This window comes from Sphaeramia orbicularis, chromosome 8, assembly GCF_902148855.1.
Source record: "Sphaeramia orbicularis chromosome 8, fSphaOr1.1, whole genome shotgun sequence".
NCBI classification, from domain to species: Eukaryota; Metazoa; Chordata; class Actinopteri; order Kurtiformes; family Apogonidae; genus Sphaeramia; species Sphaeramia orbicularis.
This window is the reverse complement of record NC_043964.1, coordinates 21967982-21985058: the sequence shown is the minus strand read 5'-3', so window position 1 is coordinate 21985058 and position 17077 is coordinate 21967982. Positions and strand designations below refer to the sequence as shown.

General features: G+C 37.0%; 2 protein-coding genes across 2 annotated transcripts in view; both read right to left on the bottom strand.

Moving 5' to 3' along the window:
• aclya (ATP citrate lyase a) overlaps window positions 1–5764 on the bottom strand; it is a 47673-nt gene extending 41909 nt beyond the window's left edge. The window contains exon 1 of the mRNA XM_030140306.1: window positions 5656–5764. The gene's annotated coding sequence lies outside the window, so the exon portion shown is untranslated. The remainder of the gene's footprint in view (window positions 1–5655) is intronic.
• A 1663-nt stretch (window positions 5765–7427) lies between these two features.
• On the bottom strand, window positions 7428–15574 carry cnp (2'',3''-cyclic nucleotide 3'' phosphodiesterase). Its single transcript, XM_030141996.1, has 4 exons — window positions 15447–15574; window positions 9800–11281; window positions 9380–9507; window positions 7428–8792 (listed from the first exon to the last, which is right to left on the bottom strand). The coding sequence occupies exons 2-4, from the start codon at window positions 11241–11243 to the stop codon at window positions 8328–8330; spliced, it is 2037 nt and encodes a 678-aa protein (XP_029997856.1). The 5' UTR covers window positions 11244–11281; window positions 15447–15574; the 3' UTR covers window positions 7428–8327.
• Window positions 15575–17077: the final 1503 nt, after the last annotated feature.

The window sequence follows — 17077 nt, the reverse complement described above, 5'->3', positions numbered from 1 at the left end:
AATAAGGAAACATCCTAATAGGATCAAGGCACACATTTGCCAACAGGAAGTTACATTTGATGTGAGTTTTAAAATGAAAACTCACTCTGGACCTGCATAGAATTATCTGTAAATCTGTAAATATTTTACTAATGGATTAGCCACCTGTTTTTCTGTTTTTTATCCCACAGAGGGTGTTTCATCTCTCATGGATTTAACTCTTGAAGACCAGGAATTATTTATCTGCAATTTCCATTTGATTTTTCTCAAATGGCTCAGCACAACACCTGGTCTATATGAAAATAAAAATATGAAGCTGTTGGAAGATAAACAGAGTAAAAAAAAAGTACACTAATCCAAGATAAAGCAAATAGCACACAGTATAGACTTATAGTGAGGATAAAACAAAGATCAGACAATCAAGCAGTGACAGGTGAGATCAGTAGTGATCTTGCTTTGAACAGGCACCAAAGATTTCCAGTCACTGATGAGGTCTGAAAGCATAGAAGTGACTGTGAAACAAAAATATGGAGTCCAAATTCTCATAAACTGTCCCTTTGAAGAATGAAGTAAACAGGTCAAATATCCTATAGGAAAGCATTCCATAAGGATTTTATACCAAGTTGTTTTAGTGTGAAGTTTGTCATTTCTCCAAGACATGAAAATATTTTTCCTTGCAGCATATTTGAGAATATCACCAAGTCTTTTTAAGCTGGTGTCAACAATGGTGTCCCGACTCGGATGTCCCACGACTAGAGATAAAGGGTCCAGTTTCAAAGACACCACTTCTCATTATTTTCATAATGCTATTCACTCAATTTTGTATTTTCAGTTAAAATCAAGCGTCTTCATATATTTAATTAACTGATCATGTAGATAATAAAAGCCTAGAAAAGATTATTATATCAAAACCAAAAAAAAACTGAAGAACTTTTTCACAAAATATATCATTTACTCAATGTAAAAACAAGTGTCTACAACCAAACAACAGGGGTTTTAATGATGAATCAATGTTGCAGAAGATGACAGTGTTTCCACATTCACTCTGAACATCCAAATGGGTCATATCTGATGCTGCTGACAAACTGCACTCTACCTGAATTACTTAAATATATTGATATGATTAATGGTTGTTTGACTTATTAAACATTTTAGATCAGTAGAGGCTTGTTTTGTCAGTAACTGTTTAGGTCTTTGAGGGTTAAATGAGACACAGAAGGCATGAAGTACAAAAGAAAATATAATTCTGACATAATATTAAACTCCATTCATACTATATTTTACTGTATAGTATTGCACATATATCAGGGAGTTTAGATTTCCTCATTACCTCCGCCAAGAAGGTTATGTTTTTGCCAGGGTTTGTTTGTCTGTTTGTTTGTTTGTCTGTCCGTTAGTGTGCAACATAACTCAAAAAGTTATGGACAGATTTGGATGAAATTTTCAGGGTTTGTTGGAAATGGGATAAGGAAGAAATGATTAAATTTTGGTGGTGATCGGGGGTGGGGGGGCCCACGGGGGGGGCGCAGACCAGAAAATTTCATCAAAATCTGTCCATAACTTTTTGAGTTATGTTGCACACTAACGGACAGACAAACAGACAGACAGACAAACAAACCCTGGCAAAAACATAACCTCCTTGGCATGGGGGGGCCCACGGCAGGGGGCCACTGATCAGCCTTGGCGGAGGTCTGCGCTCTCCGAGTGCTTCTAGTTTTCTATTGATTCAGATCAGACAAATATTAGCTGAAAAAAATCCAAACATTAGAGTGCCCTGATGTGCTCCAGTAAATATTTTACCCACTATTTCATTCATTGGACCAAACAGTCTCTGTTACAGTGTCATATAGCATCACTGTGAGTCATTTAATCAGCTGGCAGTGGTTTCCTCCAGGATGACAATGCTTCCATCCATGGAGCATATGGGCTGAATGAATGGTGAATGTGCAGAAAAAGCTAAAGCCTTCACAGTCACAGTCAGACTTCAACCCATGGAAAGATAAGACAGACTCAAACACCACAGAAGGGAATGTTTTTTAGAAGATCTGTTCTCCATACCTCTAGTGGCGTTATTAAGACACACCATGTTAGCATTTCCTTCAATATTTTACTAGTGCTGGGCAATTTATAGAATTAATTTGTTAATTAATTATGTGCAGCTATTTCTTGCTCAATAAATCACTTGTTTTGTACAGAATATCAATAGATAGATTTATTACGTTCAATATATTCTATATGCGGTTTCAGTTTATGGTCTATAATCACTTTTATTGCATGTACCCACACTCACTCACTAATACATGCCATTTAATTTCTAATCTATGTTTAGTTCTATTACAAACTTTGCCCCGTCACACCCAGTTATCATAAATAGTGTTTACTTTCATTCAGTGCTCACTTACTTTCTCCAATTTCTTTTAAAACATGATTAGTTCCTTTCTACTGTTTTTAATAATTGCTTCATATCTTCCATTGAAAAAAATACATCTGTGTCAACTGCAAACATTACACATTAGGTGCCATACAGATATCATTTAAATCAAATAGAAATAACTTGGGCCCTAATACCAAACCTTGTGGAACACTACAGATTACCAGATTTGATAACTCAATATTTTGCTTTCTTAAAATTACTCCTCAAGACATTTTTCTTCCAACAGAGATTGAAAATGCAACTGTATTTTTTGGCTGTTTTTTAATATATATTAACAGCAAATCTTTTTTCTTTTTTTTAATCATAGCCTGTATGGCATAGCGTTTCAGTAAAGAGACTATTTTAAAGTATGTTTTTTTCCTCAGCTCAATCTTTAATCAGCCATAGGATTGAAAAAATCATATCACCCAGCTCTATTTGTCACCCACCAGCAATCAAAAAATAAGCTGACCTAAACTGTCACATCTGACAACCTTAAACATCAAGTTTTGGAACATTTTCTTAACAAATTACTTTATTAACATATTGACAAAATGTCTTATGATCTATTTTTTGTCAGTCCGGCATTAGTGCAACTGCTTCCTTGACTGGTTGTCAATAATTAATGTAAAGTCAACCAGTTATCAGTTTCAGCTATTAGTTTAATAAAGAAAACTGCTTCTTAAATGCTAATAATTTCAGGTTCCTTTGCCTCTCTACTACTACGACCCAAAAAAAATTATCTTAGGGATGCACTGAATGTGAGGATTCTGGGTTGGTATTGATACAGATATTATTTTGCTTGCTTTTTTTGATTTTACTGTTAGTCATTCCCTTTTTTTGAGGCGAGGAAGCAAATAAGTCCTCAACATCAGACAAATGAAAGTGCTGTTTAAACATAATCCAGGCTTTCATCACTCAATCCTTAAATAAGTGAAGTTATATCTTATTGTAATATTAATATTCAACTGACTCAAGGCAGAAAATGCCTTTATTGTTATTACATTGGTGGAAAATTATGAAATAAAGTACTGTTCAATAGTATAAAGTCTATTTTCACATGCTCGGTACACACCATATAATAAGAAATACAATAAACAGCAAAAAAAAACAACAAAAAAAACACAGTGATAAACAGAACATTGCACAGGGTGACATTCTGTAGGATGTGTGTCCTATTTGAGTCCATTTATGCCTGTTATGTTGCAGCCATTTTATCGACCAAAAAAACAAATCAATTAATTGGAAAATGATCATTATTTATGCCAAATTCTACTCCTAATTTCCCCTCAGAAAGCATGAGCATTAGTAGTGACGGAGTGAAAACAGAGACCTTGACTAAACCCATTTCTGTGCATCCCATAACCTTGCAGCGACAAAGTACCTGTCTTACCCCTTTCTTCTGAGCCTCATTAGGCTGAAAGCCCTGGACTCCCCTTCGCTTTAGTACCCTACAGCCCTGGCAGACATATTTTAGTGGTGGGGGGATTAATAGGACTGTCATGAACACTCTGTGACTATTGATCACTTTTGTCTCTGAGTCACCACAGCACTGGTTTTCAGGTTCATCCAAAGCCCGTCCAGATCCCATTTATCACCCAATTTCTGTGTGCTCCTGAGCTATCAGAGCTATTAAATATCACTGACACACAACAGCAATAAGACCAGTCCAGATGACGCACAATAACATTTGGAAACATGGGGATGATGGATGGTTTTGAGGAGGTGGCATCAGCAAAAGTGCATCATAAATCAAATGAAACAGACTGAAGATGAAAATGGAAAAGTGGAAAATTAAAGCGTAATCTATATCCAGGTTTTATTTTCTTAAATTTGACTAAGGAAGCTGTATAATGTTGACTTTAGAAAGGATTGAGTCATACATCCTGAAGAAGGAAGACTTACTCTTATTACATTTCTATAACATCCCAAAATTTAATTACATATTTTAACCCTTTCATGCATAGTGGTCACTACCGTGGACAGTTATTCTCCAGCTGTCCTCTTGTATATTCATGGATTTAGTTGTTTTAGTTCCATATCAGCCAACACAGTGGACACTTATGCATCATCCCATACACTGCAAGTCATACCATTACTATAACTTTGCTGTTCTTGATAAACCTGATCTGCAATAACATGTTTGAATGTAAATCAACTGCTTGGTATTGTTGTGAGACTATAATTAACAGTTTTGTTTTGTTTTGTTTTTTGCATATTATCTCCATGAAGTGAGTGATGACTTAGTATTAGAGTATGTTAAAATGTGACAAAACATCAGATTAGCTGCATTAAAAATGTTTTGTTTTTGTTTGTTTTTTTACAGTTTTCACACAGTATGTCAGTAAATATGTTTCTTTGCTTCAAAAAATTAAAAACGCATGGTGTCCACCTGAGTGGACATTTTTGCAACTCCATGAACAATAAGTTCAAAAAAAAAAAAAAAAAATTCAATTGCATTATTTTTTTTAATGCTTAGTGGAATAAAAGTACTCTGGAAAAAAATCTTGAGTAAGGCTCTTATAATTCATGCATGAAAGAGTTAAACATGATATTCACAATTTAGAATTTGTTGTAAATTTGTTCATCTTATTTGGAAAATTTCATATACATAAAAACAAATATACTAAAACACATCCAAATTTTAAAACCTTCCTATTAGAATTTGAAAATTATATTACATCTTTAGAATTCATCTCTAATAAAAAAGCTCTAAAACCTTAGCAATTTATAAACAATTCTTTAATATTGTCTGAACTCTCTGTTACATTTATTTATTTATTTATTTATTCATATCTGTCAGATTTGTTATTTTTATTTATTTATTTACTTTTTAAACTATTATTTGTATATTATGCTTCGTATCTTTAAATCTATGCATTATTTTCTTAAACTTATATGTTCAAATGCTTTTTCCCTTTGGACATCTTGTTGTTTGTTCAAATTTTTGTACTGTATACTCAATGTTTTCAATAAAGTTGCAAAAAAAAAAAAACAACTATTATTAAATTTCATTCATTCATTCATTCATTCATTCATTTACAAACCAGTCAGACAGCTCTTAAACTTCCAGGTTAGTGTCTAGTTTACCTTTTTTAACTTCTAAACTAACATATTACAACAAAATCACAGGTTTAATGTTAAATTCCAACTTGTGTATCTTCTGAGCTTTAGTCAGAGACAGAGTAACAACGAGGAAGTAGTAAGAAAATAAAGTAAAAGTTGGGGTATTTCTTAAAATAAGCCGTATTTTTTTTTTTTACCGTGTTTTCCTGTGGTAGGTCTTGGAGTGTGCTGTGGTGCTGTGTTCTCGCCAGTGGAGCTCCACTCTCGCCGGCTGTGGGGACCAGAGGTACCGGATCGTGGGGTTTCCTGGGAGTTTTGTGTCTGTAGATCATCTGCCGATAGGCTTGGCTGATGTTTCCTTGCCTCTGATTGGCTGAATTGATCGCATGCACTTCTGGTGGATTCAATGATTGTGGGAAATATCACAATCGCAGTCAGAAGATATTCATTTCAGATACAAGAAATGTGCTACTTTACCTGAATATGTCCTTTTTATGTATCTTTATACTCCATTTCTACAATATTTAGGGTATTTCTCATTGGATTTTAAAACATTTATCTCCACATGTGTTGATGTTTACAATTGTGGTAAGAAAGATTAAGTTTGACGCGTTAGTATAACGTCACTAACACCACGACTACAAATAATCATCACTGTCATAATAATCATCATCATTTGCAGACAATTTTATCATAACTTCTGAACTTTCCTCATATTTAACTTGTGCACGCTAAACAAGAAAGCATGACATTTGTAGATTTCGAGGTGTACATGAATGCATCATGAGTTTCTTCTCAAAGCTGGCCACGCATGAGGAAAACTAGACAATAACGAACCAGTGATGTGGATTGGCTGGCACTGGTCTTTATCTACACACCAGCCAATAAGAACATACAACCGACATGGGGTCCTGAGGTTAGTATGGTGGTGAACTGTGGGACATGTGGAAGTCCATGGGCTTCATCTGGCCTTGACCTACATCCCTACTTTTGGCTTGATATGTTTAATAAATAGATTTAAAACTGATCTATTTGTAATGTATAACAGGTACATGTCAGTGTGACTTCTCAGTTTTTAAATGAACACTGAATTATGGTATTTACAGGTGAGGATCAGGACAGTTATGTTTTTGTTTTTAAATCAGAAAATATTGTGCTATTTAACATCCCAAAGCCTGTGATATACCAAAGCATTCAGATTATTTTCATTCAAGCAAATTCTGCTTCTAAATACTGAGCCAGGGATGACTAACCTTTACAATCTACAGCTTTTTTAGCCTAAAAGAAAAAGAAATCCATCTGGAGTCTTTTTTTTTTTTTTTTAACTCCCTCTACTTTAAGGTGCCTTCTCAGCTGTAGCCAGTTTGAGTTATTTAAACTTTTAATTTCCATTCCAATACATGTTTGGAGCTTTTATATGAAAATGTACTACTATAATAAACATTTGGGGTTTTGGCATACAGTGACATGTACATTATCAAGACAAACTCAACTTGGCAAAAATAAATACATTAATCTTCAATGTTGCATGTCATTGAAAAAAAAAAAAAACTTTTCTGCAGAGTGCCATTTGTTAACGATACCCAATAAATAATGCATGATTTTTGGACTTTACTATTTACAAATTGCATCCTGCAAAACACAATTAAAAAAAAAAAACTGCATTCAGCTCTTCAGCCATCAATACACTTTTAACAATTTTTTTTTTTTTGTTTTCTGTACAAGCTGCACATTTTTCCCCACATTTAAGAATGTGCTTTAAGATACAAAATGTTCAAGTTAGACACATCTGGCTCTGAAGCTGCAGTTAAATGGATTACCTAGTGATGCGCGCCCTCTGCTGGTTAGCACCATGAACTACAACAGAGTTCGTGAGAAAAACCATCACGTGGGTAACCTGTTCTAATTATCAGCCTAAAGGCTTGTCACAAAAGCTGTACTCGCAGGACTAAACAGACAGCAAACCACATTCATAGAGCAAAGCATGTTTTTTATTAAGTGTACAAAACAAGTGCAAAAATAGTGATTCATAAGAGCTACAAAGTAGAACTTGCCCTTCCAAAATTACAGTTACAGAGGATACAAATGCAAGATGTGAAGTGCTGTTCAGATAAAAGGATCAACCGTGCGATCTTGCGAAGTACAAAAAAATTGCAAAACATGTTCTTGGATTCACAGCATTTCATAAGTGCAAGCTGTTGAAACAAATGCCAAATTCATCCTCATTCTCCCTTTTAAACAATGCACAGTGCAAAGACTTCACGAGGAAGGACTCTAAATGACATTCATTCTAATACACTTAATCAAATAGATAACTTTGGCCCATATGATATTGTTACAATTAAATTCTAGGCAACGTACGCGCAACACAAATGCACAGAAGTAGCTAATGTTTTCACAGGTAACTAAGCTTGAAGAGACGCCAGACGAAATCTGTCCAGGAGGCAGAGCTACTGTTAAGTCAGAAATGTTGTAATATTACTAGGTTGAAACGGTTAACTTGTGATGCATGCAATGAAGTATCTGAATATTGAGAAATGTTGTAATGTAGAGGAGGAGAAGTCTAAGTCTTACACATCTGCTGTGCGAGTTGGCTACGGTACCTAAGTCTAAAAAAAAAAAAAACTGCAGCTCACAACACCTCAGAACTTATCCAGATATTGCAACACTGGCACTGACATGTGTAACAAGAACAAGCCTAACTGGATCCAAGGCATCTTAGGTTGTGGTGCAAATCAATAATAAAAAAGGCACACAGCTTGTGGATTTAGGGTGGTTATAAATGAAACCCTAAACACTGCACAAACACACAAACCTTCCACGTAGTTAGCCTAATCTGAATTAGCCCGTCATCCTCTGTATTTGCCCTTTACAGGATGGTGCACTTTGGCTTCTTCTTCTTCTCTGGTTCTTTTTTGGTGGGCTCAGATTCCTTGCGGCCGTAGAAGCTGGAGAAGAAGGCTGGGATGCGCATGGGCTCTCTGAGACTAAGCAGCCACCTTCCCTCGCCAAAATAGGCCAGCGTGCCCAGCTCCATCTCCTCTGCCACCTCCCCCTGTTGGCCGGCTTGCTGCAGGGCTAAGATTTCAAGCAGGTCGAAGCCCGTCTGGACCGCCTCGACACCCTCGGCGCAGCCCAGAGTGACGTGGGCGCGGCTTCCCAGAGGCAGGGACGCCGCTGCAGGGACCACTGACTCCGCCTCCTTCTCAGCATCGTCCGGCCACAACAGAAGCTGCTCCTCTGTGAGGGACACTCGGGCTCCGACAGTGCGTGGGGTGACAAACAGAGCACTCAGTGACAGCTCAAATGCTGAGCCATAGAAATCTGTAACAGCCTAGAAAGAAGGGAAGATAATATATCGCTTTGAATAAGAACTTAAAACCAGTTTTGTTTCCCTTCCTTTTGAGTTCAAGAATAAAATATTTCTGCACAATACAGAACCTTTAATCAACATTAGTCTTTCTAAATCTTAATTTAGGGTCATGTCATCTTTCAAGTCAATTAACTTTATTTCCAAGAAGCAGTTTAAGAGCACAGATTAGTTCAGTGAATTAAAAAATTAAGTACAAATACAAATATATACATCATTCTCTTGAATAACTGTAATATTAAATACTACTATGCAATGCAGCCCTTTCATTCTACCATTTCAGTTCCTCTAAAATCAAACCTTCATCATAATACCTTAAAAACACTCAAGTCATCAGTTCTTCAAAGCAAAAATACAACTATTTATCCACTAAAAAAGCCAAACTAAAAGAATAATATAAAAAAAGTAATGAAAAATTTGTGAACAATAACTTGACACACTACTAAACCTGTGTCACTATCAGATTTATATTTACTCACCTCCTTACTGATAAAACTATGCATTAATATAAACACTATAACAAAAAATTAATGCATTGGCTGCTTTCTTACTTGTTTCTCTGCATACTCTTTGGCACCATTTGCTTTCCCATAGTCGCAGAATTTTGTGGTGCAATGCAGAGTTCCTTTGGCTTTAAAGTACTGCTCCAGATCCACCTCCTTCTCAGCTTTCCCAGTGACTGTAAACACAACAGGATCAGTCAGGCTAACCATCTGAGAAATTAAAACTCAATCATTAATTAGCACTGCCAAATGTACAGTAATTTCATTTGTAGGATACTTCTGCATGATTCACAATTACTCAGAAATCCCTTCATGTGGATTCTTGTGTGATGTTTTTCCAGCCAATTAACAATTACTAAAATCATTCTCAAGTTTATCAACAACCAATCAAATCCTCTCAAACTCTTCAAGTTATAGTTGAATTTTCTCTACCATAATACTTAAACATTTGCATCTGGCACCACTTACACTCATTGAGGTGCTTCTTGAAGACCTCCAAGGTGTCCAGTGTTTTCAGAAAGTCCATGGCTGTGCACCTGACATTGTCCTGGACAGCAGAGACAAGAAACCAGCCGAAATAAAGAGGGAGGGTCATCTCCTCCAGGGGGCCCTTCATGGCATTGATCTGGGCTTCCTCCAGTCCACGTCTGGACTTCTTACTGAGCTGTGCTGCATCTCTGCTCCACTCGGTACGTGGCTCCAGGAAGACAGGAACACGATGGTGCTCCAGGGCGATCTCCGCCAGCCGGGCCAGTCGATCCTGGGTGTGGTTGGTGTCATCCACCACGATGAGCACAGAAGAAGGCATGCTGCCGCTGCAGCAGGCCAGCACAGCCTCGTCCAGAGCCTTGTACCCGTCAGCGGAGGATTCTGGGTTCTCTGGCTTCACACCGTGGTCGTCGGCACAAATGACAGTGCAGTGGTCTTTATAGGCGTCCCCTATGGCACGGGCCAAGTGGCTTTTTCCACTTCCAGGGAGGCCTCTGAGGATGATGAGAGTGGCAGAGGTTCGCAGGGTTTCTTTAGTGAGACTGTGTTCCAGGAGGGCAAAAGACAAGGAGCCAGGTGAAGGGACAACTACTTCTTCCTTTTTAGATTCAGGCTCATTCTGCTCAGGTTTAACACCCTCAGCCCCTGCTTCAGCATCAGATGCTTCAGGTTTAACTTCTTTCACATCTTCTGCAGGTTTTACAACTTCAGCCTCTTTCTCCGATGTCTCCTCCTTTGACATTCCAGCTTCTGTTTGTTTTTCTTCCTCTTTCTTGGCTGGCTCTACTGTGACAGTCTCTGTCATCTTTCGGTCTTCTTCTGCCTCAGTATCAATCTTCAGTTTCTCCATGGCCTCCTCCTGTCCAGTCAGGTTCTCTTCTTGACTGAGTGCTTGTGTATCTGCTGGCTGCTGCAGCGTGGCTGGTTCAGGTAATGTTCCATCTGATTGTGCAGCTTCTGGAACTGTTTCTGCCGGCTTGTCTGGCTCTGGTACAGGAGCGCTGTCTGCCAGAGGCGTTTGCATAGCCACAGGTTCTGGTTTGTTCTCTGGCACAGGCTGGGCGCTTTCTGGTTCTTTGCCCAAAGCTGCATCTGAGTCAGAGAGCTTTTCAGATGACTCATCTGGTTCTGGTGGTGCCACTGCATCAGACCCCGTCTCCATTTCGGATTTATCTTCGGGCAAGGCCTCGGTCTTTGTTTCCATATTTTCCTCAGACACCATCACGGTTTGTGTCACAACCAACTCTTGTGTTTCTGTGTGGCCATTCACTGCAAACTGGTCAGCCTCTTCAGCAGCAGCTGGTGGCTTCTCAGGCTCTGCGGCTTCCTCTTGTGTCTCCAGCTTTGACGCCACCTCTTTTTCCATTGCAATCTCCTCTTGCAGTGGAGTCTGTACAAGCTCACCACTCATCTCAGTGTCCATGTCTGGCTTCAGGTCCAGCTCTACACACCACCATGTACCTTGAACAGTCACAGAAAGGGATGAAAAATACCATTAGAATCTACACCACCTTCAGGACTTCAACAGTTAAAATAAGTCACCAAAATGCAAGATGCTATGTCAGTGTTGCCCGTTTCATTCATCTCTAATACCAATTTATAGCTTTAAAAAAAAAAAAAAAAAAAAAAAAAACAGCTGTAAGTCCCCATCATGCCTGGAAAGCAGCATACCCATTACTAGTTATTCTAAACCAAATAAAAACGCATGGTTATGTTGTGCATGAAAGCTATGGTGGATGGAAGATTTTATCTTTACCAAGTTGCTGTGTGTTGAACCATAGTTCAGGCTAGACTGAAACAGTTCTGACTTTTTCAGGTGATTCCAAACAGATCTTTAGTGCAGCTACTGACAACAAAAAATACAGAAAACAGAGGTGATTTGTTGTGGCTAGTTTGTCTAAAAACAGAGATATAATGTAAACTATCAGATGACTCAGCACATGAAGACAGGACAGTGTTAGTCTGCCTAGCAATTACAATAAGCATCTTTTAGTTTTAGTTTGAAGAAAAAAATTGACTCCATAATATACATGCATGTAAACAATGAGTCTCCTACTTTAATCAGCGAGTGATACAGTCTGGATACATAGTGTTGATGTGTGCATGTTTTGGCGATTCCAAGTATGTTCTGATGTTTTAATGCTGGAGTCAATTATTAAAGCAACGCCAACATAAAGCTCTGCAATATGTTTATTTCTGATTCAACAAGTTAAAAAAAAAAACAAAACAAAACACGGTTTCTACACGTTAAATGTAAGACCTTTTTAAGACTACTTAGAACAGAATTTAATGCCCATTTCACAGCCTATTTCATAGTCATACTGGCAAAAATTTGTGATTCCTCGAATTTAGGAAAATATATCAATTGACACCTTGATTCCCACCATTCTGAGTCATTTCTCACCAGGGGCTGCAAAGTTAGTGATAATTGGTTCCCAATTTCAATATAAACTGTTGGGTTGGAAGAGGTGGAACTGAGTAGAATAACGTTAGTTTCTTTGCATCTTGGACATTTAACAGACACATTTAAACACAGTACAGTGAACAAGTTTATGGCAACATAACTTAAGATCTACCATATCAAATGTAATACCTTTTAAAAAACTGTTTAAGGTATCAAATGCAGATTTGGAAATTCAAGACTTTTAAGACTTTTTAAGACCCCGCAGGAACCTTGAAAAAGTGCAGTGTTAAAGAATTGAGAACAAATGAACACAAGAATAAACTCGTCAGCTGTAGTGAACCTTTAAGATTTTAGTCCCTGCTGTCACTGTTAAAACAATAATGTTCTGAGAATGATGATCATATACAATAATTAAGCCCATGACATTATTTTAGATGTTTTTTTTTCCAGAGATAGAGTGTTGCTAAGGGTGAATTAGTTTCATGCATGCCAATTTCTCAATACAATTTGCATGTAGAGAGGCAGACGCAGTATAAACATCATATCTAATACAAATGACTAGAATAAAAAGTTACAGCCAATATCAAAGTCCATATTTGTTCAAAGGCTGCAGTGTCTCTTCTAGGCTGTGTATAGTAGCACTAACAGGTGTGGGCAAAAATATCAGCTCAAAAGTGAAAAACCACATTAACCTGCTGGTACAGAAACACATCAGGGCCTGCATTAAATCTGCCGTGTCAAGAAATTAGAAAAAGTAGTCATAAAAGTCTTCTGACAGTTAAAACACCTCTGAAGAACTTATTGGATTATGTAAAAATGAGAGGAAACTAGGAAACTCCATCACAAGAAGCGTTAATTAGACACAGGGTAGGTAGATGCACAGTAACAGTTCAGAACTGGGCTTTTACAACCTGTGTGGGTTGTTTTTTCCACATTTTCATGAAAAAGTTCAACCATGTCTGCCAACAATAGCTTCAGCCAAGTAGTCAACTGTTCATGCACATCCCTAATAAAAAAAAATATATAACATTTAATTTTAATTAATAATTGAAGTCAAATAATCAAACAAATGTATTTGACTTAGTTGTGATATTGTCATGTTTCTACCCAAACCTAAACTAAAAATCAAAATTAGTTTATTCTATTCAGACACATTCCTAATAAAAAGAATGAAGGTTAAGAGCTAATTTTTGTTGGAGGATACAAGTTTACCATTCTGAATATGACTATTCATGCACACCCCAGACAGAAAGCATTACTGGCTAATTTATTTACTTTGAAGTTGAATAACCAAGTAAAATTTAAATTGATTAGTCATGATGTCATCATGCTTCTACCCAATTTTTTTTTTTCAGATTTTCCTAAATATATGCAACACTAAGCAGAAACAAATCTTGCACCCTAAATGAAAATTAAACAGAGCTAAGAAAAAGATGATTAACATAATTTAATGAATGACAACGAGCCAATATTAACCCTTTCATGCAAGAATTATAAGAACCTTAGTCAAAAGTTTTTTCTTGAGTGTTTTTATTCCTCCTTGCACATGAAAAAAAACAACAAAAAAAACAATGCGATAGATTTTTTTTTCCATGGAGTTACAAAAATGTCCATGCATTTAATTTTTGAAGTAAAGAAACGTGTGTTTAAAACCCAATATCAGAAAGTACAGAAGAGGATGAGGGCCACTGGAAAAAAAATACTATAAATTAAAAGAAGGTTCAATATATGTATATTTTTAATTATTATTATGAAAAAACAAAGTCAGAATTCTGAGGAAATAAGGTCAGAATTCTGAGGAAAAAAGTCAGAATTCTGAATTTAAACTCAGAATTCTGAGGAAAAAAAGTCAGAATTCTGAGAATAAAGTCCAGTGGCCCGTATCCTGTTCCGTAAGAAAATAACATGAAAACAACGAAATAACATTTTTAATGCTGCAAATCTAATGTTTTCTTCCATTTTAACATATTTTAATGCTAGTTATTACTCACTTCATGGAGATAATGTGCAAAAAAAAAAAAAAAAAAAAAGTCTAACAATTTACAACCGATTCACACTTAAACATGTTAGTGCACATCAGGTTTATCAAGAACAGCGAAGTCACAGTAATGGTATAAATTGCAGTGTATGAGATGATGCATAAGTCTCCACTGTGTTGGCTGATATGGAACTAAAACAAAAAAACCCATGAATATACAACAGTTTTGTGTAACTGCCAACTGTAGTGACCTCTATGCATGGAAGGGTTAAATACTTTGAGGTCTAGTAATCAAGCAAATTACACCCAGTTAGTCGCATCATCATTGCGCCTCTACCCAAACAAAAAAAATAAAATAAAAATAACCCACAAGTAATCCATTTAATTATATTTTATTTCTCCTCACCCCAGATAAAAATTCCTAATCTCTTTAATAAAAAATGAACAGCAACGTATGATATAATAATTATGGTAGGGTTTGACCAAAATAGTAGTAGTAGATAGTAGATAAAAGCTTGATGCTTTTTCTGGTGTCGTATTTCTGTGCAGACCCATGCTTGTTTAATCCATGTGTGGGTCATCTCAGACAAAGGGCGGTCTGAAAATGGACCATCCCGGACAGTGGACGCTTTATCGGGGATCCACCTCCACCGTGTGGCCGTTTTCATTAAAAAAGCGTCTGATTAAGATTTAACCATCAGATGAAACCACATTGTGTCATGAGACATAAGGGGAAGCGACGACAAAATAGTTGGTTAACACATGAGAAAAAAAAGAAAAAAAAAAAAACGAAAAAACAGGACCAGGTTTATTGAACTGCTTCATTAAATAGAGCGCACGAGCGGCAGTTGGCGCATAACTGACATGAATTGAAGCAGTTTGTTTGAAGTTAGGACCAAAAACAAACCAGTTAACTTGACTAAAATTAGCCATTTTCGAGGCCACGGCGACATAGTTTATTGTTTAATGCGCAGAAATTTGAGCTTCACATTTTCCGCTGTTCAATGTGGCGGGGAGTGGCGTGCACCTCAACGCTAACCACCCCACGCCACAGACAAAAAAAACACAGCATTTAGCGCAAATCCCGCACACACGTCGTCGCCACGTCTGGACACTCTGTGGACCAAAGAAGCTCGCGTGCTCCACCAGTTTACCTGAGCGGAGGAACACGAACGGCTGAAGTGAAGGGGCTGGGGGTAGGGGTGGGTGTGGAGGAGGCTTTTGTCGACCCGTTGCCGGCTTACCAGTTTCTGCAGTGAAGTGGAGCTGCTGCTGCTGCCGCTGCTGCTGCTGACCACGCGTTTCTCTCCGCTGTAATGACAAGGCAATCCCCGCCACGGACACGCTCCCCTCTTCAAGGGGAAAAACGGAAATTCAGTGGTACGCGCAAGTGGGCGGAGCCACGGACACGCCCCTGACAACCGGAAGAGACAAATGCTCCGAAGTGAAATCAGAGAAAGATGTCAGAAATAAGATTTTATTTCATTTTATTTTTCATTCATTTCATGATTTCCGTCTGTTGAAGAATTCTGTTTGGTTTGTTGTGAATTCTTTTTTTTCCCAGTATTGTTGGTTTTTTAAATGTATTTCCTGATTTATAATTTTACTTTTATTTACACTGGTTTAGTTTAGTTTAGTTTAGTTTAGTTTAGTTTAGTTTATTAGTTTGATCCCCATTAGCTGCTGCACACCACAGTAGCTATTCTTCCTGGGGTCATCAAACACACAAAAACAAAGCACCCACAATTTCCCACAACTCACTCAACAAAGAGGATGTACATACACTCAACACAACACAAAAACCAAAAATCAACAACAGCACACAATACAAAACAATTACAATAACAATGATAATACCAACAACAACAGAAAAAAATAATAAACCAAAAATCAGAAACAAAAAATAAAAACATAAAATAAAAACAAATAAAAAACTAAAAACAGCTCCACAACAAACAAAAAACAAATCATCTCGATGATGTCATTATAGGATGAGCAATAGCTCAGACAGTTATTCTTGGGTAAATATAAAAATTCTCAACCTTTTAGAAAAACTAACCACTTGAATTTCTGAAATTAAAAATTGTGGCTATGTATTCCATGCCACCATTGCCCTATATTGCACACTACCCTGTATTTGATTTGTCCTACAGGCAGGCAACAGGAAACGTCTGGTCACATTGAGGAAAAAAGTCTCTTTTGCAAGGGAGGATTGTCCCTATGGTCTGATAAAACACTGTGAAACTGAAAAAAGATAGAAAGAAAAACATTTATTTATTTTTATTTTTTGGAACATTCTTTTTATGGAACATTTTCAAAGTTCATACAGGGTGTATGAAATGTAAAGCAGATCCAAAATATGTCCACAGCGATGATCTCAAAAGTCTGTATTAAGTCTTTTTCAGGCAGTTGCAGTCTGAGTTCCCAGACTGGTTTTCCAAACTTTGCTGTGAAGACATCCTTCTGATTGTTAATATAAAATCTTAGTCTTTCCAGAGAAATATAGTCTGATATCAAAGATTTCCACAGATGTATTGAAGGAGGTTCTTCTCCAAACCATTTGGTCATAACAGCCTTTCTTATTTTTTTTATTTTATAATTTAGTCTACAAGTCATCAACAAAGTGTGAATTTGGGTAATGTTTTGCATGAAAATGTGGTCTGGTGATTTGACAGTATAATATAGTTTTCTTTTTGTGTTCGTTCTGTTGATCTCATATTTTATTTATTTTCACATTTTACTTTTATTTAGCTAGGTTAATGTTTAACTCTCTTTATTATCCCTGTAGGGAAATTCATTCTATCCATTCTGATACACACAGCACGTAGCATTAGCATTAACATTAGCACAGTAGGAGCAGTGAGCTGCCATTGAA